This window comes from Apis florea, unplaced genomic scaffold (genome assembly GCF_048593485.1).
Source record: "Apis florea isolate Af1SG1 unplaced genomic scaffold, ASM4859348v1 contig_2492_pilon, whole genome shotgun sequence".
NCBI classification, from domain to species: domain Eukaryota; kingdom Metazoa; phylum Arthropoda; class Insecta; order Hymenoptera; family Apidae; genus Apis; species Apis florea.
Window position 1 is genome coordinate 1,341,986 of NW_028256593.1, and position 27,881 is coordinate 1,369,866.

Here is a 27,881-nt window from a genome sequence, read left to right on the forward strand (position 1 = left end):
CCTAATTTATTTATTGATGCAATAAAATGCATTTTATGGAGAAACACAGATGATACGAAGAAATATATATAGAAAGTGTACTCGTCGTCAGACAATTAACAAACACCAATGTCTAGATCAAAGATAAACACGATAGATCCGTCGCAAACACTGTGATTTAAACAACGTGGTGCCCACGTGTTTGCTCATCCCCTTATCGATTAACAAATACTATCTCGTAGCTATTCAAAAAAAAAAAAAAAAGAAAAAAGATCGCGTTTTAAAACAGAGATACATCGAAATTTTAAATATTAGTAAGTTATATGTGAAAAGAATAAGTTTATTTATCAAGTAGAAAACTAAAAAGGATATAAATATTTCGATAAAGTAAAGATAGATAGTGAATTGACAAATTGAATTTTAATCGTAATGAAGAAATCATTGAATCAAATTTATTTATTAAATCTAAATTTTAATTTATAATTTACCAATAAAATAGTTTATTTTATAGAAGAATAATAATTATAAAGAAAAAAAAATTCGATTTACTTTCCATCCCATCTTTCCTCATACTCGACTATCAACCATGTTTCATGAATTTTTAAATTTTCGATCTCGTCAAAATCTCCCTTCAAAATTGTATGATGGATCTGTTCTCAAGCATCAAAAGAAAATATCCTACACTAACTATCGATCCTCTTATTTTATAAATAAGTAAAAGAATCAATTACAAAAAAGAAAAAAAAATTCTACCTCTACCTCTTTCCCTTACTTTCACTTCTCTTATTTTTCTCAAAAAAAAAAAAAAAAATCTCCACACTCACACCGTCGACCATTTTCCACGAATTTCACGTTTCAAATTTCGAAACTCGATCTCGAGCATCAAATTAATCAACGCCTTAATTAATTTCCCGTTTAAAACATCTGGTCCCGCGTCCACCACCATACTTGTTGGAAACGATCCCAACGATCGAACGAAAGAATTCCCCAAATCAGATCCATCTGGATTCCGTTCAAATTGAACAGATTTCGCGTGTCCCCTCTCCTCTCCCTTCCCTTAAATTAAAAAAAAAAAACCAATGAAAAGTTGAAGAGACGGGGTGGAATTCCCTATACAATTCGGAAATTCCCAACAAGAGAAGAAAGTGTTCGGGAAAGGAGTTCTGGCGAAAGTTGACGGCATTGTACGTCAACTGAGCAAAGGGTATTCACAGGCGTTCAATTTCCAACGATTCCGAGCCGGGCCACAATTTTCCCCTAGGCCCGAGGCGATAAAGCGCCCTCTGCGCGATGAGATTTGCCTCGAGGCGAGTGATGGGTTTAAGCGATGTACGCGTCATACAGATTTCTTATTATTATAACGCTGTATTTGATCGTGAGAAGATCTTTCGTGAGAAAGAATTTTTCGTATTTTCTACTCTAGTTTGATACAAGTGTCCAGTATAGAGGTGTTGATCGTTAATATGCATCGATATTTTGAATTTTATGAGTATTTTTTTTTTTTTTGTGCAGAATCATCATTGTGTCAAGATCATTCGAATCGCTTATCTATGCAGAGGATGCCTTAAGTTTACTTTTTGAAATTATTTTGAAATAGCGCGACGAGCAAAGATTCAAAACAATTCCAAGTAATTTTAAACCCATCACTTATCTCAAAATAAGTCTCGCATATGATCTTTAAAACTATTTGGAACTATTTCAAATTTTTGAAATACTTTTATCCAAATTTCATCGTACAAGGGACTCAAGACCACGAGGAATTATTTTGAATCGAGTAGAGATTAAACCCATCACTTATCCCGAATATGATCCTTAAGATTATTTGAAATTATTTCAGATCGTATACTTTTATCCAAATTTCATTGTACAAGAGACTCAAAGAATTATTTTGAATCGAGTAGAGATTCTTAAACCCATCACTTATCTCGAGTGTGATCCTTAAGATTATTTGGAATTATTTCAAATTGTATACTTTTATCCAAATTTCATCGTACAAGGGACTCAAGACCACGAGAAATTATTTTGAATCGAGTAGAGATTAAACCCATCACTTATCTCGAGTGTGATCCTTAAGATTATTTGAAATTATTTCAGATCGTATACTTTTATCCAAATTTCATTGTACAAGAGACTCAAAGAATTATTTTGAATCGAGTAGAGATTCTTAAACCCATCACTTATCTCGAATGCGATCCTTAAGACTATTTGGAATTATTTCAAATTGTATACTTTTATCCAAATTTCATCGTACAAGGGACTCAAGACCACGAGGAATTATTTTGAATCGAGTGGAGATTCTTAAACCCATCACTTATCACGAAATAAGTTTCACGCGTGACCTTTAAGACTATTTGAAGTTACTTTGAATCATATTTGACGAGCGATCTTAAATCGTTTGTCTCCGCGATGTATATTCGTTCCATTCAAATATCATCTCTGCTCGATTCGAAACAATTCGAAGCGGTGTTAAACCCATCACTCGCCCCGAGGCGAAGTCTCATCGTGTGAGGAACGCTTAAACACGGTACACGTCTCGAGGCAAGAAACATTTCTTGGTTCCTACGTAACCCGTTGACGCTTCGTTGATCCTCCAAAGGTACTGTATTTCACCACGGAAGCGCTATATTAGAATAATTTCAGTTTCCAGTAGACACCTGGGCATCTCGAGTAACGCCCCTTGTTCGTCGGTTAATACCGTGCTGCGTTCCTAGTCTTCCTCGGTCGTTCTTTTTAATTAATTCATGCAGTCAAATGGATATTCAATAAACTGACAGTAACGATAGTTGACAACCTGGTTACGTTATTATAGACTGGCAGGTAACCTGTTTGCGTTACCCGCAGAAAGAGACGGATGTGGGTTATTGACCTAGTTGTTACGTGGATTACGGTTAAGTTTTGATCAAATTTAAATTAACCGATAAACGATTTCAGCAGATCTTATCTTTTCAACAATTTGAATCAATAATGTAATGCATAAAATCTTCAATTGTCGTGTTTTAGCGTTAGGTTAATTCTGCAAATGGAGTGGAGTTAAATATATTTATAGTTTGTGTCAAAACTCGATTCTTAAATTAACAGTGAATACGTAATAAAGAAATGCAATAATAAAATCTGATCTGAATTTAGGTTAGGTTAGATCGAGCTAGGTTAGATTTAAAAATCAAATTCTAATTTAATATATATTAAACAGATGCATATTTTAAGCATCGAATATTTTAAAACGAAATCGCAATAATAAAATAATAATTTTACGCATAAATACACACTTCAGACTTGTAAATTCTGTCGATCAATCCTCCTTTCGCCAATTTATCCGAAGGACTTGTAGATTCTATCCATCGTCACAACGCTATTTTCATCTTAAACTATATCTATAAGTAAAAACTTATTCTTGGATCTCTTATTCCAGACAGGTACGATAATATCGATACTTAAAATGACTAAAATGATGATTGCAAATTTTTTTAATACTCTCCTATCCAATTGATTCTCTATCAAGGAGAGGGGGGGAAAATTTTGGAAAATTCCAAATTCCATTGTCTTGGAAATCTCTCTTGGAAGGGATGAATTATTTTTCGAAACGAAGATCATCCCTTCCCAGAGAGATTTCCAACAATTTGGAATTTTCCAAAATTTTTCCCCCCTCTCCACTCGATAGGGAATCAATTTCCCAACGAGAAATACCATTTCCAGGTGGCAAGTGGCGCCTGTGCGAAATGAAAACTGACAAACTGCGGGATGGTCGGTTAATAGGAACGCGATATCGCGTCAGTGGAGAGTCAGAGGGGTCGATCTGTGGGGCGAGGGTTGATACATGACGACAAGCTAGAAGTGCGCGCTATTTTACAGTGCTCGTTTGACGAGAGTTTGCGTGTATAAAGATTCTTGTGGAAAGATTCGTGGAATTAAATTTAATCAAATTGGAAGGGAAGGATGATTTAACTAATGTAAATAAAATTATCAAACGATGGGAAATAATGAATGGCATAAGTTTGAATGGAGATTTTGCTGCGATCTAACGAAAATTTTTATACATGATGATTTGCAAAATCGTGAATTACGAATGTCAATGTAATTAATAAATAAGGAAATTTTTCGTACAAACAAGTTGCAGAGAACGCAACAAATATTGCGTGCGATTAATATCGATGGATTTATGCCATGTCACGCAATGTTGCAGAGGACGAGCACCAATCTATGGGGCGAGTGGATGGGCGTATTGCACGGTGACGAGGTTGAGTACGTGTTCGGCCATCCCCTGAACAAGTCTCTCAAGTACAGCGACAAGGAACGAGATCTGTCCTTGAGAATGATACTCTACTTCTCTCAATTCGCCTATTCGGGGTAAGTTGACCCTTCTTCTTTTTTTTTTTTTTCTTGCCCACCAAACGAAAAAAAAAGAACCATTATCCTGGAGAGAGAAATGAAACGAACGAAATAATATCGAACGAGTGGGTGGGATTGTTATCACGAATCAAAGTGTGCGTATTGCAGCTACGTTACAACGGAAAAGGAAAAATATTATTTAAGAAAACAAAATTGATTCCTTCTTGTCTCTTTCCAATGAAAATATTATTATCGTACGATATTGTGATATCGTATCGCGACGATTTGAAAATTTTTTAAAAATCTTAATTACTTGTATGTATATTTCGTTATAATTTGAAGGAAATTATGGATGAAAGTGGTTTTTTTTTTTTTTTTTTTGAGATGTAGTAATAATTAAAGGAAATAATATGGAGTAGGAAATATAGTATAATTTATCGTTAAAGATTTGAATCGACTCTCCTGGTAAGGTTAGCAGTTTGTTATCTGCCATCGTTCGTTACATTCATAATCTAACTCTTGATCTATGTAGAATTCCAAGTTTGAAAAATAAGGGAAGGGAGGGCGGTAAAAAATTCGTAGAAATTTATTAGACTGTCCTTTTCGACCTATTTCTTCAGACTGTAAACCACAGAGGAGTCTTCCATCATGGAAATTTTCTGGAAACGCTCAAAAGTCTAAAAAAATAAACGAACTCCTCCATCATCGACATTTTCTGGAAATGTCCCAAAAATCAAAGAGGAAAAGATTCCAAATTCTCTCTCTCTCTCTCTCTCTAATGATCAATTAAATTTTCCAAAAACAATTAAAATCTTTTATCTGTTTCAAAGGAAAAGCTTTCAAAAACAACATCGAGTCCACAGACCAGTGTGGACTCTCTCTTTATTCAAAAGTTTCAATATCATTTAGCATAATAATCTAATCAACTTTTGAAAAGAACATGATTATAAACGAAGAGAAATATTTTTAATTTTACTTAACTTGTCAGATTGGCATAATTCGAACAGTATTCGAAAAGACATAAGAATAAAATAGACGAGACGACACAAGTATATATATATATAAAATATCGTTTATCGATCCAAAAAAAAAAAAAAAAAAAAAGAAAGAATATTTCTGTCAAATTCCTGTCCACGTGTCACATTGAGAGACACTGACTTATAAACGATCGAGGAGAGTCAATTTCGCTCTTAACGAAATGAAATTATTGATCGTCGCGTCTTGTTTGCACTGTGCACCGTTTCTGTTGACCCGGCACACGGATTTTACGAAGCTGCATTATCGTCCAGGTTGCGTAGGATTGCACGCAATAGATCTCGAAGATGTATTGGACGCGTAAAGCCTATAAAGTGTGATCAAAGTGATGGTCGCGTAAGGTGTATCACGCGGTGTCCCTATAAATAAATTAAACGTGGCCATTTCGCGAGGATGGTTTACTTAACGGGATAAGAATCGGATGATATTTCATTCCGTGTAGGATTAACCGGTCGTAAATCAATGTCCGCTCGAATCGGGTGGGGCAAGGCAAATTTATCGCTATTTAACGATAAGAGAATCATGTCGAACAGAACCTTTTTTGGGGGGGGGGAAAAGGGGATTTTTTCTATCCTTTATACACGATTATTTTCTAGCTAAGCATGTTTCGTTGTAGGAAGTAAAAGTAAAGTTTGAATTTTTCTGATTTGTTGCACCTTTTACGAGTTAGCTTTCCGTAAGTAGTAGATGTCAAATGTCATGTTGGAAAGTGTGTGGAGTACTGTAACTGTATGTTTGAATTTTTCTGATATGTTGCACTTTTTGGATACAAATTAATTTTTTTAACGGTAAATGTCAAAAGTCACTTTTGATTATTAGAAAGTGTGGAGTAACTTGTAACTTTTTGTATATGTTAAATTGTAACTTTTGATTTTTTGAACACAAATTGTTATTTCTGTAATAGCAGATGTCAAAAGTCACTTTTGATTATTAGAAAGTGTGGAGTAACTTTTTTACGATTTTTTGAACACAAATTTTTTTGATTTTGTTCGGTTAATTTTTCGGAACGCAATTTATTTTAACCGTTGTCATTTCATTTCATTATCAGAAAGTGGAATGCTCTAAACTTTCGATTGATCATCTCGATAATTTCCTTCGTAAAAATAAACTCGTGTCTCGAAATATGTTTCCAAAAAAACGTTATTCTGCTCATTTTAAAAAAATTGCATTTCGTATTCACGCCTGGCCTCGTTTCAACGCCATCCGAAAATAAAAAAAAGCGCTGAAAAATTTCACAATTTTAAAATCTCCAAAAAATCAAAACGAAGAAGAATAATAAATTTCTCCACCAACTAAAAACTATCCTTTCACGGAATTCTTTTGAAAATAAAAAAAAAAAAATTCTCAAATTTCCGCGTTTCACCAAAAATCACCACGTTACGACGACCTTTCGTCGCGAGAATAGATCCCCGATCTCTAAATCCGAGGGCCGATTAATAATTGCAGAAGGTTGCCAGGGAGGCCTGTGACGTAGCTGGCCGAACGGAAACTCGGCCCTCGAATTAATTCCGTTCTGGGTTCATCGTTGTGTTTGACGACTCCGATTAAATATTAACGATCGCGAGGCTACGACGCGTTTCGTGGCTCGGCTTTTCAATCTGGGTTAACTGGAAACTGAAGAATTATTTATCGAAGGTTGGACACAAAGAGGCCGATATGTCACGTGTCGAGCGGACATCATCCATCAAGCCTCCGGGATTCTTTATTTTTTTCTCTCTCTCTCTCTTTCCTTTCTTTTTTTTTTCATTCCAAACGATTATCAACTTATCTAGGAATCTTTGTAACACGTTGATTATTTTTTTTTCTCTTTTCTTTCTCTCTCTTCCTCTGTCTCTCTTTTCCTTTTATATATATATATATATATATATTTCATCTTTGCGATATTTATTTCGTTGTATCATTTTACTTCGATGGGTGTTTTGCTTCGTAATTAGTTTCGATGAACAACGCTTGATGAACGAGAAGAAGATGGATATGTCGGTGGCTAATTGATTAACGGGAAGATGGCGCGTGTAAATGTTTGATTGATACACGCGGATCGTGGCGAGAAGGCGTGCTCTTTCAATAATTAATAAAGCACTCTCCAGAAACTGTCCAATTTATTAATTGGTGGCATCGATTGTTTGTTAATTTTAAACGAGATCGGATTAAATATGCTCGTTATATATTACTTGAGTTAATTATCTGCAAAACAATTTTCTTCTTCTTTGTTGGCAATTAGCGATACGATGTGAAAAAATGTATATAAATTTGTCGTTTTCGATATAATATTGTTCCCACACCATCGTTATAAAGTTACATTGTTTCCTCGTTTCGAATACAATATATACCTTTTTAGGAATTATTTTGTTAATAAATTTGGTCGTTGAACGAATCGTTTTTGGATACGTGGTTGATTTCTTTTTTTTTTTTTTTTTCAGAAAACCAACGGAAGAAGACTCTGAATGGCCATCATATTCGAGAGACGAACCAAAATATTTCATCTTCGATGCGGAGAAGACTGGTCTTGGTAAAGGGCCACGTACAACGTATTGTGCTTTCTGGAACGAATTTCTGCCAAAGTTGAAAGGAATACCAGGTTTGTAGCACCATGTTTCTTAATTTTTAAAATTTTTTTGAGATACGTTTTTATTAATATTTTAGTAATTTTTGTATTTCTAAATTTTTTTCTCTCTCTTTCCCTTCAGAAATTTTGGTTAATTGCTTTTATTAATAATACCTATTTTGTTTTATCTTTTTGATTTTCTCCGTTTTTTCTTCAAATGTTCTTCTTTCTTAAAGAACTATACAACACTATTTTTCTTTTAAGAAAATCATCGTATCCTTTTTCATCCTTCTCTCTTATATCACTGAAAAAGTTCCTTGAAAAATCTTTTTCCTGTAATCTTCTTCTTTCCTTTTACAAAGGACTTTAAATGGAACCCGCGTGTTCATCAGAAATTTTTCATTAAAGATCTCTTTCTTTTCTTATAAAACACAGTTTCTTAAATAATTTAAATAATTGTTTTTTATACGTCCTTTAAAACAACCATATAAATTCTCAAAAAACCATACATGATAAATATTATTATTTCGACTTCCAAATAAAGATGGAAGATAGATATCTCCCCAAAACTTTTTCATTTCACTGTTGTATCCTCATTTTTTATCTTGGATAAAGATGTTCTAACATTTACGAGCAAGAATTGGAAAGAAAAATGGTGAAAAAACCATTAGAAAAATTACTTCGTTCCCTACGAGGAATCGAACCCGTGACCTCCAAGACGCAAGTCGAACGCTCTATCCACCACGCCACCAACATCTTTCTCCAATTTCTCGTTACACGAGTCTTTTCTATTCTTAATATATATATATATATATCTAATTTTCCGTGAAAAATATCGCGCAAGCGTTATCAAAACTGCTTTGTCTTAAATCACCAGTGGCGAGTGATTATTTTTTATTTCCACCATCGAGCACGATGCCTCGTTTGTCCACAGCATTAGCAGCAGTTACCACAGGCAATTATTACGTCTAGAAATTATCCAACCCATCTATCTACGCGGCCGATAATGCGAGGCGATAAATAATTCAAAGCTGGGTCGCGAGATTTTCGATGTTGTTTCCACGTTTCGAACAATTATCCAGTTGTTCGTCGCGTGACGACTCGTCCACCCCCTGCGTGTCCTCGTCCCTCTCCCGCATAATTCCCAGCGTTTGTTTGCTCGAGATTGTTCCGGATTAAAGCTGGTATTTGGTCGAATCGAATTCGATGTCGCCATTCCACTTCCTGGTTATCGTTCACCAACGAAATTGCTTCCAAACCCCACGTCCTTTGTTTTTTAACGAACGTTTTGTCGAGATCGAAAAAAAAAAAAGAAAAAAAGATGATGAATTCTTCTGATAGAAAGAAATTGTTGAATTAATCCTTCGGAATAATTATGGTTGATATAAATTAATTTTCTTGGATTCTTTTTCTTTTCCTGAAGATCGTTCAGCTTCGATCGTTAACTTTTTATTTTTTTTTTCTTTTTTTTTTTTTTTTTTCTATTTATCAAAGGGATTAAGATCTGTGTATGAAAATTTATGGTTCGTGTTCCTCGCTACAAAGTCTACCGCAAATCTATTACACGATATTACGAGACAAGGAATTAAATTTTTTTTTCTTCCTCTTTTATCACGATACTCTGTGATTATTTCTTATCGCGTTAACTTGATCCTTCGTTAACTCTCCGTGATTGATCGAAATTTACGAAAATTATTCGATCAAGGGAGAGATTAGAATATTTTTTTTTTTTGTTTATCCATTTAAGAATATTTAAGAATAAAATATCCGATTCTTCTGTATTAACTTTTGTTGCTTCCAGTTGAAGTTATTATTGAACAATTATATACACACTTGTGAAAAATATCTTAAAGAACAATCACGAAAAATTGTATTTCTAAATAGACTGATTATCCTCTTGATAAATTTAAACGAATTTGCCAAGTTTCGAAGAACAGAAATTATTTCTGTGAACGATTAACTCTCGAGAATTTTAGATGAATTGTTTCAAATTTTCATCCTCAGCCAATCGCTCTATCAAAAATTAGATACAATCGCGTTGAAAATCATTCATAGAAAATTCTCCAAGGGGAGAAGAGCGAGGACCCCCCGAGAATTTTAGCCTTAAACGTATTCGCGCCCCCAAAGTATCGGTTTCCCTGGTTGGCGGTAAGGCCAATTGCTAGAAACACCAGGCTATAACGGTTAATGCTTGTTTAACTTTCGCCGTTAAACTCCGAAATAACGTTGGTATTACAACGTTCAACGTGCCCACCAATCTTCAGCGGCAGCTTAATTAATGGGACACTTAGCCACCATCCCTCACCGAGGGGAGGATGCAAATTGCCACCCACCTCGTTTCTTTTAATAACAATCGCCAGCAGACGGTGGTTAAAGGGCTCGTATAGACCAGTGTGCAGAATCTCTCGAAACTGTTGAATACAGTAACTTGTTTAATAGGTTTTGATCATCGGTGTCGGTCGAAAATTTAATTAAAATATCACGAATATACTTTCAGGAGGATAAAAAAAATAAAAATTGATACAGGAAAAATTCTTCGATCGAAAAATATTGTTTTATTAAGTTAGAAAGCGAATTGAGTAACGTTTGTATTGGATGAAGCGAGATAGATGATGTAAAACGTCATAAGAAACATTCGAGAGAACAATCCTAACCTCTTTCTTAATTTTTTCAAATCTGATTTGATAAATAATCCAAAAGTGTTCCACGAATATGTTAACTCTCTGCATTATATAAGACTAATGTGTGACATATATTTTGATTATTCGTGACAAATTGCAAATTTCCAACGTGTGTAATCAATTGATTTATAAAATAATTGGATATCGATCGAGTTTATTTGGCAACATAACCTAAAAAACGATAAATTAATCGTCTAAAAGATATATAATTTCTAACAATTTTATCCAAGTTTGTATAAAAGATATTCAGATGTAGGAAACATTATATTGAAAAGAAACTGGAAAGGAGGTGGAATTGCGTGACGAACTCTCGTGATCGATCTTCCTTATTTAATGACGGATCGCGCAACAATCGGAACCAAGAGCTTCGAGACTATTTTTCGCCTTACGTTCGTACCACCACGAACCGCGATTCAACGTCGTGGATTAAAAAATTTACATTAACGTTCAGATAACATTTTTTCATCGCACCTTTCATTTCCACCTTATCTCAATTAATAATATTTCTTCAACGACGTGGCGTATATTTGAAAATACCATACCATAAAAATTCACATTTCACAAAATATCAAATTATTCTCTTCGAGAGTATAAGAACAAAAATAATAATTATCCAAAAATCCACCAATTCCCAAACGAGTATTCGAACAAAACTTTCGTCAAACTTAAATAGATGCTCGCCTTTGTCTCTCTCTCTCTCTCTCTCGAGCCAGCCCCTTCTCAAAACCATTTTCACCGATTGTTCCCCCAATTTTGTTCCAGATCCAGCGCCCGAGGCCTGCAGCGCGGTAGCCTCGAGCGTGTCGGCGGGCGCGGGGGAGCTGGGGAATTCCCTGGCGATCACGGCGCTGTCGTCGATCCTCGTCCTGTCGAGAGTGATTTAAAGTAAGACGGGGGGGCCGTTTATCGATCGAGAGCCTCCTCCTGCGAAAGCCGGGGTTCGAAGACAGCCAGCTGCTTGCACGGGTGTAAAATCAGGCCTTCGTCCAGGATCTCAGTCAGTAGTGTGTTTCATCAACACTGCTCTTTCGTGTATCAATCGTTCGGAACGGTCGATGGATACCCCTTTCCTTCTTATCAGGCGTCCACCCATCCCCTTTTCTCCTCCTCCTCATCCTTGCCCCTCCTCTCCTCCTGCTCTTAGCGTAGAGAAACATGGAGGGAAGAAAATAAAGAATAATATTAATAATAGTAATGATAATTAAATAATAATAATAATAATAATAATAATAATAATAGATTCGAAGAAAGAGTTTCGACAACAGGGATGGATGTCTGTCGTACGTTTGCGTACCAAATAACGTAACTTAGAAATCCAATTAGTAGCCAGTCCAAATTCGTTTGGGGGAACACGGATTCGAGGGGAATCCGTCGCGAGCATTGTGGCTGGGCCTCTCTTCTCGGATGAAAGATCGATGAAACGACCGTTGCTCGATGAAACGAGGACAGCGGGCGCACAGTCTGCTAACGAGTCTCTCTACGACCGGGAAGGACCTTTATCGATTACAGGCAACCACCAAGTGGACCAAAAATCCCTGTGCGAAGGCAAGGAGAGGGAGGAAAGGCAGGAAAGAAACAGGATCGAGGCAGAGAGTTTCGAAAATCGAAGTGACAAATCTATAAGGATCCATAAGAAGAGACGGGGGGGGGGGGGGACTCGAGAGTGGAATTTGAACGCGGTGGATTGGAGGAATTAAAAAAACTGGCTGAAGAATTTTGATGAACGAGATGGCGAGAATTTTGCATAAATAATGGGGGGGATCGATCGAGCGAGAGGAGAAGGGAAAAACAGGTGTTGGCCAGGGAGAAGCGTAAACAGTGGCCGCCCCGCTATTAACCACCTGTTCGTGCAATCGATGGCTCGTGACACAAAAGTTTCATTAGTAAAACGCAACAAGTTGCGCCCCGATTTTACATAAGAAACGAAAATCGGGTTTGGTTGGATCGGATCCAACCACGTCGTCCCCTTCTCCTCGAGGGATTTGTGATCGATAACAACGAGTCTCGGTTATGGCCCTCGACTGTTTGAACAGAGTTCGAAAGGAGTGGTGGAGATCGATTCGGCCGAGTGAAATTGCTTTTCGAGAGGAAGGAAAAAAACTCCTTCGAGTTATTTTTTCGGACAATCGCCGAAAGTTTCGAATCGATTCTTCTCGTGGAACGAGAATCGAGATTGAGAAAGTTTTCGAAAGAGGCCGAAAGCCTGCTTTATCCTCTGATGGTAAAAATGAATTCCATCTTTTAAAACCTTTCAGTCTGGTTTCGCGAAGTAAAAAGAATCGATAACCAACTCCAGTTAAATTAAATCGCAATTTCGATGTTATATATATATATATACATATCAAAAGACAGAATCAAAGAAAAGTTCCAACATGGCGGATGATCCACTCGTCGAATCCTAATCTGAAAGAGATCCTCCAAAAGGAAGATAAAATCTTTAACTCGATACAGGCGAGCGATCAAGTGGAGCATGGATCAACTGGTAAGGAAGTTTCCAAGTGTCGAAACCGATCGACCATTGGAAACCGGCTTAAGGATTCGAGGTACTCGAAAATTCAACGGGTTAAGTGCAGTCCGATGTCCTCGTGGTGGCTCTTCGAAGAACACTTCGAGAACCGAGAGAGCGCCATTTGCTCGTCGAAACGAAAAACGAGCAAGTAAGGTTGATGATGGGGGAAGAAAGAGGAGGAGGGGTATGAAGAGGAAAGGATCGTGTCAGTTTCCCGTGGAATTCACGCTCCGTTGCTTGCCCGTTCCACGAATGAAATTGGACAAAACTTGCCTCTCTCGAGTCTTGGAATCGTTACAAATAAATTCTCTGTCTCGCCAGAGATCGCCTCTCTCAAACTGAGTCAAACTCAATAAACTCGAGGATAAAAGGTGGGTTATGAGCATGTTTCCATGAACTGTAAAAAAAAAAAAAAAAAAAAAAGGGCAAAACAGTTCTCAAGCGATAGTTCTCTCTCCAACTTTGAATACGATTATCGTACAGCCATATTGGATTTGTTGCTTGTTCTCGAAGTTTCTGCAATTGTGGAAGCATCTTTTTGGTGGATCATTGAACGTGTTAATCCTTCAGGAATCTTTCAGAGAATCTTTCTGATTAACTTGGGATTAGCTTTTTGAATATTCTGAGATCTTGATAAGGATAAGATTCTGGATAAATTGAGTTATGATATGGTGCTTTGGAAAAGTGATTCGTAAGAAAGTTAAACTAAATCCTTGATAATCTAGGCATAATACATGTACGCCATCTGTCGCTAGAGACGTTAAACGGTACGCGCCATATTGGCGTTGTTGGAACCTCTCTCGATTCGGCATTTTGAACGGAGCTCTGAAAGAGTTCGAGGACGGAAACACGAGTCGCGAAAGCATTTCCGGAAGATGAAAAGTGAACAATTTCAACGACAAACGTCTTTCGATCGACAATAAAATCTTTACTTTGAACAAAGGAGAACAACTTTCACGGCCTAAACGAGGGTCTTTCGCGCAATCGCTTCTCATCGATCTTTGCACCAATTTTTTTTCTATCGAAATTACCGTCTGAATTCTCGAGAACGATCATCTAACAATAACTCGACTCGTTCCTTTTTTCTCGAGAAAGAAAAACTTCTCAAAAATCTCTGCTCGAAACTCGACTCAAAAACTTGTTTTTACACCCTCTCGAAATTATCCTTCGATCGCACAAAATGCTATCCTCACTCAACCCTTGAAAAAATGTTGGCCGTTCTGCACTACGCAAGGATCCATATAATAAGGGATAAAAAAGGAAAAGAAAGAAAGAAAGAAAGAAAGAAAGAAAGAAAAAGAATTTGGAAAGCAAGGACCACGGACAAGAGAAGGACACCTTTGATCTGGACTTTCAAGATGGGCACAGTTAAAATGACAATACAGTCGATGAAGTTAATCGTAGATAAAAATTAAAAATTGCTAGGAAAAAAATATTTCAAAAGAACATTTTAAAAAACTGAAAAAAAAAAAAAAAAAAAGAAAATAGAAAGAAACGTAACGAAGAAGAGTAGGTAACGCGCAGTGAGAAAATAATCTTGTCGTTTTTTTTTTTTTTTTTCTTCTCTCTAAGTAAAAAGACAGGATGGAAAGACGAAGGGAGAGAAGATCTCTTGCAATCCATTGGGGGGAGAGAGAGAGAGAGAGAGAGAGAGAGAGAAAGAGAGAGAGGAGTCCAGGTCAAACTCGAGCGACTCTCGAGTGGCGGAGCGAATGTCAAGGGTGCACCGTTGAAATGGCAGTATTCATTAAAGGAAGATAAAAGAGGAGGGAAAAGTGTAAGGAATTTTAAATAAGAGAAAGTAAACTGGAGTGTGGAAAAAAGTGTGGAAAAATAACGAGGCTTCTTTATTCGAGTCAATTCTCAGACTACCATATGCACGATTCCTTCCATCTTCGAACAGACATATTTTATCGATCCCTGAAGAACCGTGCAACCGAGGGAACGTAACGAAGAAGAATAGAGAAAGAGAAAGAAAAAAAAAAAAGAAAGAAAAAGAAGAAGAAACGCGAGCACACGAACGAAAATAAAAAACTCGTTTCATTTCCAACCGGACTGTTTTTTTTTTTTTTCTTTGGAAAAAGAAAAAGGGGACATGAGGTTAAAGGGAGGAAGATAGGGGCAAAAAAAAAAAAAAAGAAGGGTTCGTGCACCCCTGAAACAGAAGAGAGGATAAGGGTTAACGAGATAATGGGTAAAGAGGGAAGGGGGATGGGGGATATGCGATTTTTCAGCTTCGTCACACGGCTGCCAGATATTACACACAGAAAAAGAAACGAAAAAAAAAAAAAAAAAAAAAAAAAAAAAAAACAGAGACACGAACACAGAGAGAAGGATGGACATATACGACGTATACATATACGAAGACAAAACAGAAAAGAAAAGAAAGGAAAAATAAAAAAAAAAAAATGGCACCTCGTGAAATAATCTCTCGTACACGCGTTTAAAAAAGAAAAAAAAAAACCAAGACAAAATAGAAACTTAAGAGATGTATTATTAAGCAATGTAAATATACATATACATATTACGTGTGTGTGTATATATATATATATATATACATATATACATATCGATCTACACATACGCGTGTATAGGATCTATATATATATATATGTATCATATACGTATAATAAATGCAAGCTGTATATCTTATTACCGTGTGCCGTCGAGCAAAATAGAACGTAAGACAATTTTAAGGCACCCGTGTAATTTTTTGCTCCGTGACGTAGGTGTCCACACAGCGACATTCTAGATAACAGAGATCGATTAAGATAAATATATATATATACATACATATATATATATATACATACCGTGTTAAGAGGCCATTCGATGATTTCTCCGCAACAGTCGCGAGGACGCGCCGCGATCGTTTCACGCGAGACGAGTTTGAACGAGTCTCTGGGTGATACCTTTTCTCCACGATTTTTAAAATATTACATCACGATTCCTGAAATGAAATAGCGTTTGGAATCGGGAATTGTTATAATTAGAAACAATAATAAGAGAGAGAGAGAATCCATGATCCATGACAGAGAAATTATTTTAAAACAAGTTGCTTCGATCGAATAAAATATCATTCGAAAGGAAAATTATCAAATCGATGGATAAAAATCGAGCTGATCTAATCCTTAAAACCTTAAAATATCGTTAAAGCTTTGGAAAAGATAGGAATAAGTTTTTCGAGAAATGTGTTACGACATGGTTTTTAAGATAATTTTCCCACAAACCACTTCGAGGCTTTCCTATCGACGTGGAAAAAAAAATAAAAAAATAAAAAAAAATAGAAGAAAATATAGAAAAAGATTCCCGAACGAGCTTAACGATCGGTGTGCGCTGCAAACTCGTGCTCGTCTCGCGGCAAACGGCACGCTGAAACATGAATCTTCCATTTGGTACATATCACCTATATAAATATATCATATATAGCGAGAGTTGATTCTATCGTTAGAGATCTTTTCAGTAGCTAGAGCATCGAGCGTTTAATCACCGTGTGACATCGCGTGTGCACAAACTAAAAAAAAATACAAAAAGAAAAAAAAAGAAAACGGCGAAAACAGAGAGAAAGAGAGAGAGAGAGAGAATGGGGAAAAAGTGTGAGAGAGAGAGAGAGAGAGAGAGAGAGAGAGAGAGAGAGAGAGAGAGAGAGACAAAAAAGTAGCATAACCATATTTTCTACCGAATAATTATCGTTGACCGTAGATTATATCGTCGCAGATGATTTCGATAGTGAGCCTCAATCTGTCACTATTAATGCTACTACGTCACTCGTTGATTAAATTGCAACTTTACACTTCACGAAACCAGTTTCTTTTTTCTTTTTCTTTTTTTTTTTTCTTCTTCTTCTTCTTCTTCTTTTTCTCTATCAAAACGAACAATTAATCAATCGTTGCGACAAGTATCGAATATTTATAAACGATATCCCACGTGGCTAGTTCACATATGGGCACAACACCCATTCCCCATTCTTTATTCAGGAATACACTGGTATACCAAGAGTATTGTTAGAAAATACACAGGGTACACTCGCGAATCAAAGCTCAAGCCTAGAGGGACAGGCCTAAGGAACAATTTTTTCGAAGAGACCTAATCAAAGAGACCTAACTTTTAGACCTTAACCGGATGCCTAAAACTGGGAAAACTTCTAATCGTAGCCTAACTTTTTAAATCCTTAAACGATTACACGTCTAACTGTAATTTTACTTGTGCCTATTTCAAACCTAACCTAACTGTTCGGGACCTAACTCTCCAGATCTATACAGCGCGCGCGCCTAAGGCTTTCTATTTTATTCGAGGTGAATCTCTGTCACGAGTGATTCGTAGCCTTTTTGGTGACACGAAATATATATATATATATAAAAAAAAAAAAACGTACGTTATTGCTTGATAAGTATCCAGACATTTTCATTCTATTTTTGACAAGTGAGGGATTGGATTGAAGTGAAGAATGATTGGGGATGTTGTTGAGTAAATTTTGATTTTGTTTTTATTAAAGAATCGAATAGAATAACTGGATCAAAAGTGTCTTATTATATACTTATCAAAAAATACGATCCAGTGATCGTATTATAAATGTTAAAGTAATGGTCCGAATTAACGAAGTTGATCTTTTTCAGGTTAATGGATGGAATGTTGTAAATTTCAATTTTCTAATTAATTTTCTATTAATCGAAGAATCAAAGAAATTTTTCTCGATATTTTTTGTTGTTATAATTGACAGTTCAAGATGTTTCGCATAATTTTTTCTCCCATTTCTCGACATTTAACTCCATCTAGAAATATTATGCCTTTCTTTATTCAACGCATATTTTATATCGTATTCTCTTGTTTATATATTCTCTTGCCAGCCATCCCCCTCATCTTTACATAGTACGTGCTTTGTACGAATTGCGGGGCTCAGTGGGAAAAATTGCGCAAGTATATTTTTCTTTTTTCCTTTTCACAAAAACAAGATAAGGGGAAAATTCTGCACGTAAAGTTCATATTTATCCGGAGAAAAAATGGTGCAAACGTTCTCGAAATAATAATAAACAAAATCTTGTGATGAATCAGGATTTGAAAATTTTTGAAAATTCTATGATTTTCAATTATAAATGTTATAAATGTCAAATTATCGACGTGAATTCAGCACGTAGAATTTTTTTCGGGGGAAAAAAAAATTGGGAAATCGTTCTGGATACTTTCGAGCTTGTAACGTGTCTTCGCTAAAAAAAAAATTAGACAAATAAGCGCAAGGACATATATGCTTCTTCGGCGTTCGAACGCACCCTTTTCGTTAATCCTTTGCCTTATGGATTCCCTTTCTTACCTTAATTATTCTAGCGCTTGATCTGGCTATTTCGATCGTATTGGATCTCAGTGGTTCTCAACCTCTGATTTAACCTACTCAAAAATCACTTTCGCACATTTTTAATTCAATTCGAAAATTAAGGAAGCGTGATCCTGGTAAAAATGAAAATTTTCAATTTTCTTTATTCGCTAACTGCGAAACGAGAGAAGGATGAGTTATTCGAATATTGTAAAAAGGGGGATCATAAGATTATTTGAATATTATAGAAAGAAGTCACGCAACTTATTTGAATATCGGGGATCACATCCGCGAAGAAAAAAAATTTCTCCAAATTTTCTTTCACAAAAGAATTGCAAATTGTTGCAAACATTACAAATTGTTCGAATATTACGAAAGAAAGAGGGTTGCAACTCAAGAAAAACTATTTTAATCATCCTAAAGGAAGGAGAGTTACAAACTGGAACGAAATATTGTTTAAATTTTTCTTCGTTCAGAGTAACAGAGGCATTATTTGAATATAATGAATGGCAAAATCATAAGAGAAAACTAGCTACACATATCAGACAGTGCATGATATCGAAACATTGTGTATAATCTTAAATCATTAAATTTTCGAGAATTTAAGGAATTATGAGATAAATGAGTTTGATACGGACAATTGACAATTCCTGCCAGCCAGTGTGACCCGACGTTATAAGGCAGGGGGTTAACGATTAAGCACGTCCTCACATATCATTAATTGATTATCCATGCGTCGTTGAAAACTTAATGTTAGGATTAGTGCCTCGGCGTTGAAACACGCTCGATCCATTTCGCGACCTCTATCCATAGAAGAGGGCAGCCGGTTTTTTTCCAGCGAATCGATCAATCGAAACGATTGAAGTTCGACGATCGATTAAAATCGGTGCTTTTTTGAAGGAAAAAATTGATCGATTTTAACTTTCGCGTCGAAATTCGAGGGATGACGCAATTAAAATTATATAGCGGAATTTAATATATCGGGTTTTTGGATGTTGTCGATGTTGAATCGTTGGAAGGATTCGTAGCATTTGTGACAATCGATGGAGATTAAACTTCGTTTCGAAATTTTTTCTTTTTTTTTTTTAAAAGGTTTTTTTCTTTTTAAGGAGATTTACATTTATGACAATTGACGGTGAATGATCGGTGAATATCGAATAATTTCGAGATCTTCGAACTCGAAAGTTTTTTCGAAATTCTCCAAATCCAAAAGGATTCTTCTTTTTTTCTAGAAAAAATTTGTAAATTTGTATCTCCAAATTCTTCAAATTTTTGAAATCTGTTATATGGAATATGTTAGAATAAAAATTTAATATTTTTATTACAGGAATTTGAAAAAATTTCGAAATTTTGTTTTGAATTTTTCAAAAAAAAAAAAAAAGGATTTCTTCTAAGAAAATGTTCACATGAAAAAGAACAATGGATGAAACTATAACAAATTCTACAAATTCTTCGAATACGCGATTTAACGTTACAAAATAAAAGGTTAAATATTAATTCTAAATCCACGAGCCAATGTCGATACGGGAGAGAGGATTAAACAGTTTCCTAATTTCTCAAACTTTTCCTCCATTCCATCGAGATCACCGTTTCTCTTCCATACAGACGAGAGTTGAAAATGTTCGACAAAATTATTAATCATTTGCCCCTCGTATGGAAAGTTTGGTTACCGAAATGGGTCAATATTTGTTGTTTAGATAGTTTGTTCCTGCGTGTGCAGCTCATGATAATATAATTGATCGATGCGCACGAAATGTGCGAACAGTTCTGATTCCTTTTTTTGGAAAACGATCTATATGCAAACGAATCCCTTTTCTTTTTTTCTTCCCCATTCATCGATTTCTTTTCGATTCCTCGAATGTTTGTTTCAGAAACAAAATTTTCTTTTCTATCTTCTTCCATCCACTATGTATTTTCCGTACTTTCTTCTTTTCAAAAGCGAGGGGGGGAGGAGCGGGAGGGAGGAGGGGGAGGAGGAGGGAGGAGGGGGGGTGTGTGGCGAGAATGTCTAACAAAGCCGTGTCTACGTTGTACACATTATATATATACGAGAAAGTTACAGGTTATCTACAATATGAGCCAATAATGTAAAAAGTGTTTAAATTTATTATGATTGAATAAAAAATATGTATCATAATGTATGTATAGAATTTAGAGATAGAATTTTAAGGGATGTGGATTGGGATGCAAAATATTTCAGAAACTCGTTACAAAAGCTGAGCCAAGTTGTTTTGGAAACAAATTTATTGTAGACACAGCTTAACAGTCTACCTACCACTCTCTAATTTGAATAGAAAATGAAGGTGTATAAGAGTCGTGTTCATATGTAGTGGCAAGTAGAAAGTAGTTTTAGAACAAGCGTATCCAGTTGCAATTACAATACCAGTTTGCAAGCTCAAAAAGTTTCAGAGCAACAATAATTGGTTTTTAAATCTGGAGAAGCAAAATAAGCAAAATTGATAGTTTGCACTTGGGAAAGATGATGGTGATATTTGATAAAAAAAAAAAAAAAAGAAGGTATATTTAGATACATTTTTAAAATATTGAAACATATTTCTATATTTTAATTCCAATGCTGATAATCTTTTTATTTGTAAGAAAGATCAGAATCCACTGTATTTTAATCCTATTAAACAATTTATTTTTACCAAACTTATCCTTATAATTCCAAAAACTAGAGCCACACTGCACCTAATTTGAAACTTTTATCTATATATATTATCTTCTTTGCTATTATAACAAATAAATTTATTTTCATTTTTCGTCCAATTTTATTTATCTGTTATACATTTCTTCGCTACGATTTTCTCTGAAGACAATTTTCTTGTAAATCTCTTTATTCCTTGTAAAAAAAAAAAAAAAAAGAAAACAAAACTCGAAACATAAAATTTCAAGATGTATGGCAAAGTATAATAATTGACCACGAAAGCACGAAAGAAGAGAAATATTGGCAAAAATAATAATCTTAATAACTTAAAAAAATTCTATTTAACATTTTTAAATTGATCTGAAACTTTTGTAGCGCGCCATACGCCTCTTGAGGGAGGGAGGGAGGGGGATGGAGAGAGAAACGTTGACAAACAAGCAACGAAAACGTTAAACATAAAGCCTCTAACTTCGCAAGAGAACGATTCACGAAGAGACGAAACGCATTTCTAACCAACTCTGAATCGGCTTAAATCGTTTCTAAAGATTGAATGAAAAATATACACGCGTATTATTCGTACACACACACACACACACACACACACACATGTGCACATTTTAGTTTTCTAGATTGTTCCGCGTTGAATAAGAGCAGGGACGAAAGAGGAAACTTGGAAAGGAAATGCTGCAATGGCCGTTGCAAAAAAAATTCACGATTTTAACAAATCGGCGAAGAGAGAATAATTTTTCTCCTCTATTTTTTCATTCACAGAGAATAATTGAAGGATGCGAGGAAGGGAAAAATGTGGATCGATCGTTTGCCTTACGACTCGTGAATTTAACTTGAATATGAAAAGAAGGAGAAGAATTAGGAATTGAACGTTTGAGGATTAATTTAAAGTTGACATCGTGGAAAATAGTTTCAATAGTTGTGAAATGAACTGGTGAACTGTTTGTTCACAAATTTAATTTTTCTTCAATTTTAAGGTTAACCTAACCTGACTTGTTGTTGGCAGAAGTGAAGATTCAAGTGGGCATAGTTTTAAATGGGCAGATTGGATCATTGATGAGTCATTTTCTAAAATAAAATTTCAATCGCGGGTAGATCTCTTGATTAATTAATCCTATATTTATATTTTCAATTAAATTTGATATCGTTTAAGGATAGAATGGAAATTTATCCTTGATTCTTCTCCAAATATTTTCATAAGTTTAAATCTACATTAAAAAAAAAAAAGTCGTATTTACAATGGTTTTTAATAAAACAATTCCTATTTTTCTTTCATTAACTTATTATCATTCGATATATTTACTACCAATTTTCTACTACATACTGAAATTTGCAGGAACATTTCAATCGATCGACTCGTCCAAGGATTAATAATCGTCCCACTCAGAAATCGAAGTTAAAGTTACAGTCTAAAACTAAACTAAACTTGATCGCAACACAATCCTCCTTTAGAGAGAGAATCTGATGTTGATCTCATATACGCGACAAAGGGTTAACGAACTGCGTGCCAATAAGGGGATGAAGATCGAGAAAGGAAGATGGATGGAAAAATAAAAAAAAAAATAAAAAAGAATAATGGTAGGAATCGAGCGTGTCATTTCGCTAATTAAATAACTCGATGGTGCGTGAATGCTGTTTCATTTCACCGTTGTGTTCGCAGCGGTTTTCGTTCAACATCGATGCTTTGCCATGCGTGCGTCGATATGTTGCACTTTCTCACGGTGGACGCGTGAAAACCAATACCGTGAAATTCTCGTTTTCTCTCAACCGATTAATTAAGGATTCGTCGATTTTATATTTTGAATTTAAAATTTTTTTCTTTTCTTTCTGCTAATGTTTCGTTTTTTTTCTTTTCTCTTTTTCTTTTTATCATTAGATGAGAGAGCGAAGATGGATCAGCGATGGACGGTTAGGTTAGATCTGAAGAAAATGTTCGTCATAAAATAAAAGTGCAACAATTTGTGGAAATAAAGAAGGATTAATAGTAGAGTTAAGTTAGGTTATGTTAGGTCTAATATTCGCGATTTGAATATTTTCAACGATGTTTCATTTTTCGTTGTATTCGTCCATCTCTCGAAGATACGACAATCGAGTATTTAAAATTAATCGTTCCCGAACACAGACGAATCCAATAATTATTTTTATTTAACTCAAAATTTAAATTTTCCACAAGTAGTAATTTGATTCAAGATCAATTCTCCAGCTTAATTCTATTGAAAAATGTAAGATACAATCCACTCACGTCTAACATTACCAATTAAGATGCCATATTCGACATAAACCGATCGAAAACCAATTCAAATCAAATCCGAGTCCACTTTATCGACTGGAAATTTCTTATAACGTAACAATTACCGACCGAACAGCTACAAATTAGCGAAGATGCTCTGTGAAGTGGGAGAGGAGGAAAAAAGAGACATACAAGCGGGTAATGGTGGCGCTGGGGTAGAGAGTCAAAAGAACGCGCGATTTATAAAACGACCAAAAAGTACGAGACGATGCTTCTCTCCACCTTCATCCTTCTGCTTGAAAAGGAGAAAAAGGAGGAAAGGAGGTAACGAATCGTTCGCACGAAAAAAGACAAGGAGAGAGCGAAAACGAGGAGGATGAGAGCGGTATTTAACCCGAAAGAGCAGCAAGGTCGGGGAAAGCGTAGTGCTGTACCACTGGAAAGTAGTAACGGCGTGGCGAATCCGTTTTAAGCGGGAGGAAAAAAGCGAAATGATTTCCTACGTAAAATCTGCGGGAATAAGGTTGCATGGATGTGAAATAATAGTGGAAAGGTCGGGATAATAAATTATTGTTACAATGAAATTTCAACTTTTTTACGGATGGGCTTTTTTTTCTCACGAGAGAGGAGTGTTGCGATCGAAACGATTTTTGAAATTGTTGAAATCTGCAAGAAAGCTTAACTAATATGAATTAATCGCACGAAAGTGAAGGAAAATTTGTGAAATTGTAGATATTTTTGACTTCCAAAAAAGTGAGGTTATAGAAAAAAAAAAGATGTTAGACGATATCGATGAATTTGTTCGAATAGGTATAAATATAAATTTTGATATGACGAGATATATACGAGATTTTAGAAATTAGAAATTAGAACAACGGTCGGAGATCGTATCGCGATGATATTTCTGCTTGGCGTGAAATTAGAAAATTAGCGTTCTAATGTATATAATAAAATATCCCTCTATATTTCTATCGATCGTTGTCGTCACAAAATTTTCAATTATCCCCCCCTCCACTCCTTTTTGATCATCACCCCTCTGCCCCGGTTGAGAGGGAATTTTTATCCCTGTACCAGGCAGATTTTCGAAAATTATTATACAGATTGAAATAGAAGAAAACGCGAGTCAATTAAGACGTCTGGAAATAAGGATAAATTAACGGGTTAAAATGGTTACAAAGTGGAGTTGGAACTTGCTAATTGTTCACGTTCCTAGAGAGAAACCAAATTATATATCCTATATTCCTAAAATCCGATTATATAAAGTTACTTTAAGTTGCTAAGAGGCAAGGCTGAAACTTACGTAAACACGACATCTTCGAAACGCTTAAATGGAGGAATTTACATATTGTTTTTGTCGTGATTCAAAAATATATATTATTATTAAAAAAACGATATTTTATCAGAGACAGAATTATAAATAATGTTGTGCACTTGAATATATATATATATATATACATCAAATATGCATCAATGTTACGAACTTACGAAATTGACGAATAATAACATTTCCATCTCTTAACGTAATAAAAATCGTGCGAAAGAAAGAAAAAAATCTAAAACCCATAATTTTCACGAGCTTAATAATCGTAACATAACATAACCTATAATAAAAATTATAAACAGGAATTATAACAGGAAAAAATATCGAATCAAATACCATACACAGTTGTTGTTAAACGTAAAAATTCTGCTCAAAAACAACAACAACAATAATAATAATAATAATAATAATAACAAGTGTATATAATATACACTTACAATATAACAATAATAATAATAATAATAATAATAAGCGTATAATAATAATATGCAATTGCATTCTATCTAGACAGAAGGGAATAAATGAGAAAATTTTCGAGGGAAAGGAAAAATTCGTGATTCCCGGGGAGAAGCAGCTGGAGAAGCTTCGTTCAGCAAGATTTCGCGGTTACAGTTTAAAAATAGAGGGTGACGTGTGTATACACCGCCATCAAGAGCCGTCTAAATTATTCCACGCGCAGAGAGGGAAATTTTTCGCTATTTTCGCTCCTTCTTTCCTCTTTTCTTTTTCTCCTCTTCTCTCCTCTTCCTCCTCGACGCGAGAGAGAGAGAGAGAGAGTGAAGAAAAAGAACACGAGGAAAGAAGAAAGCCAGAAGCCCGCGAGGCTTGGCACACACTTTGAGGCGAAGATGGAGACGGTGAAAGAAGAGGAGATGAATACGCATACACCTGGCTCGCCCCCTGAGCACGCTTCAAAGCCACCCCTTTGATCGTTTCCGCGGGGCAAACTCGGCCTAAGTGGGCCAACACCCGGATTCCGGGTGTAACAAACGACAACAACAGCTGTTGTTTTATTTCTCTATGGAAAAATGCGCGTAAAAAAAGAAAAGAAAATGCGGAGCAGGAATTGATCGACGACGAAAATTATTTTCGTTTCAAACATTTCTTTTGCGATCGTTATTTTTGAGAATGATCTATTATACGTGTAATCACGCTTGTTTTCGCTTGATACTCTATATCTGAGGTTTAGTTACTTAGTTGTTAGATGTTACAACTACTAGTTACATCTAGTAACTTCATTTCAATCTATCACAGTTTATATTTAACTTTTTAGGTTAGTAGTATTAATTTGATCCTAATTTGACTTGACTTTACTTTTGTTTTCCAATTCGTAATCGACTCTTTGGTTCGAAGCTAATGAATCAGATCAATTACCTCGGATCCGACATTCTATGTTTGAATATTTCAATTAAAGTTAAATGAACATCGATTAAAACTAGTAAAAATAATGTAACATAGCTGGTTGCACTCGTCTACGTCTACGTCTAAATTCGTTTATTGATCGAAGTTCAAGATATCTTTTCACTCGATGAAATAATAATCCAAGAACTGGTAATTAGAAAAAAAAAAAAAAAAAAGCGTTAATCTCTTCGCTGGATCGAAGGAAATACAGAGGGGAAGCATGCGCTTGAACACATCCTAGGGACTTTTTTTTAGCTAGGAATCTGCTCAATGATCGTCATAACAAATTTTCCTACGTTCACCGATCTTTTCTCTTCTCTTGTCACGCAATCTGTTGTCAATTTAATTTTTATTATTCTATCTTTTTCTTTAATATCCCTTTAATATGTATGTGTGTGTGTGTGTATATATATACATAATATATATATAGTTCTCACGTTTCAGTTACATTTCTGAGATAAATAAGAAAAAGAAAAAAAAGATAAAAATATGCTCAACGAGGGCAACCTCTCTTCACCGTATGCTTTATGCCACGTGTCAAAAAGTATGAGAGAGAATGAAAAATGGAATTATTATATTCCCTGAAAAAAGGAGGTTAGTTCTCTGTAGTAGACAGAGAATGAGAGGAAGAATAATTTCACTTTGTCTTATATAATATATATATATATATATAGAGCGCATTAATTAATAACGATTAAATACACGTTGTAATATCACGATTACGTGCATGTATGTACATATATAATATATATAATGATATAACACAGTATCTCACAGATCTATTCTATTATATATATATATATATATATATATATACACAATTGAATTTTATATATTATATATATTATATAACGATATATATATATATATATATATATATATATATATATATATATTATATGTATGTACGTACGTACGTATGTATGTATGTATGTATGTATGTATAACACACTTGCACGGAGTGCTCGCGCTTTTGCTTTTCGTCGATCGAGATACGAAAAGAAAAAGGGGGGGGGGGGAAGGAAAGCAGAAGGGTTTAAACAAGCGAAAGATATAAATATAAAAAGAAGAAGAAGAAGAAGAAGAAGAAGAGAAATGAAAAATGAAGGAAAGAAGAAATGTGGGGAGGGAATAAGATATATTAAAAAAAGAGAAATATATAAATAAATAAATATATAAATATATATAAAGAAAAAGGATGAGAGTGAGAAATATTGTGTACATGTGCGAGTGAACGAGAGAGAGAGAGAATAAAAGGATGCAAAGGGAGAAATTATGTGAAAATTTTGTGAATGTGTCGCGTTAAAAATGTTGTTAGGTGAATTATGAAAAAGAAGAATTAAAAATAAATAAAGATATTGTAAATGTTATTACACACGTTGTACTGTACGTAAAACGAGTTAAATGGGCAACAAAGAGAACAAAAAAAAAAAAAAAAAAAAAAAAAGAAGGAAGAAATAATTGCGAAAGAAGAAGCTAAGAGATGATGCTAATGTATAAGAAGAAAAATTAATGTAGTTACAAAAATGAAATAAACGATACGACGATTACTACGAGCTCGAGTACTTCCGTCGTCCCTCCATTTCCGTTCCGTTATGAATCTCCTGCTCCCTCCAGGACAGAAAGTATGATTCGATCTCGAGAGAGAGAGAGAGAGAGAGAGAGAGAGAAAATAACCCCTCGAAAAATCTCATTTCCAATTTTTATAATTATTTTTGAACACGACGAATTGTACACGAGATTGGTATATATGTATATATATGCATAGAGGAACTCGTTCGAATTGTTTCGAATAAATATTTATCTAAAATAATTAACTAGATATATATGTATATGTATATATATATATATATATATAGTTAATACGAGTGATAATTATTAATCAATCCT

General features: G+C 35.0%; 1 protein-coding gene across 8 annotated transcripts in view; it reads left to right on the top strand.

Moving 5' to 3' along the window:
* The window catches only part of LOC105735605 (acetylcholinesterase-like), a 144,513-nt gene that overhangs the window by 102,005 nt on the left and 14,627 nt on the right, over window positions 1-27,881 (top strand). For 6 of the 8 annotated variants that reach the window (XR_015291519.1, XR_015291520.1, XR_015291518.1 and 3 more), the window contains exons 4-5: window positions 4,160-4,323; window positions 7,761-7,918. Coding sequence is in view for 3 of the 8 variants with exons in the window: in XM_086905950.1 (XP_086762076.1) it covers window positions 4,160-4,323; window positions 7,761-7,918 (322 nt within the window). In the remaining 5 variants the exon portion in view is untranslated. Of the gene's footprint in view, window positions 1-4,159; window positions 4,324-7,760; window positions 7,919-11,328; window positions 14,639-22,375; window positions 27,548-27,881 lie in introns of those variants that run through there. The other 2 variants (XM_086905952.1, XM_086905951.1) reach the window with 2 other exon arrangements.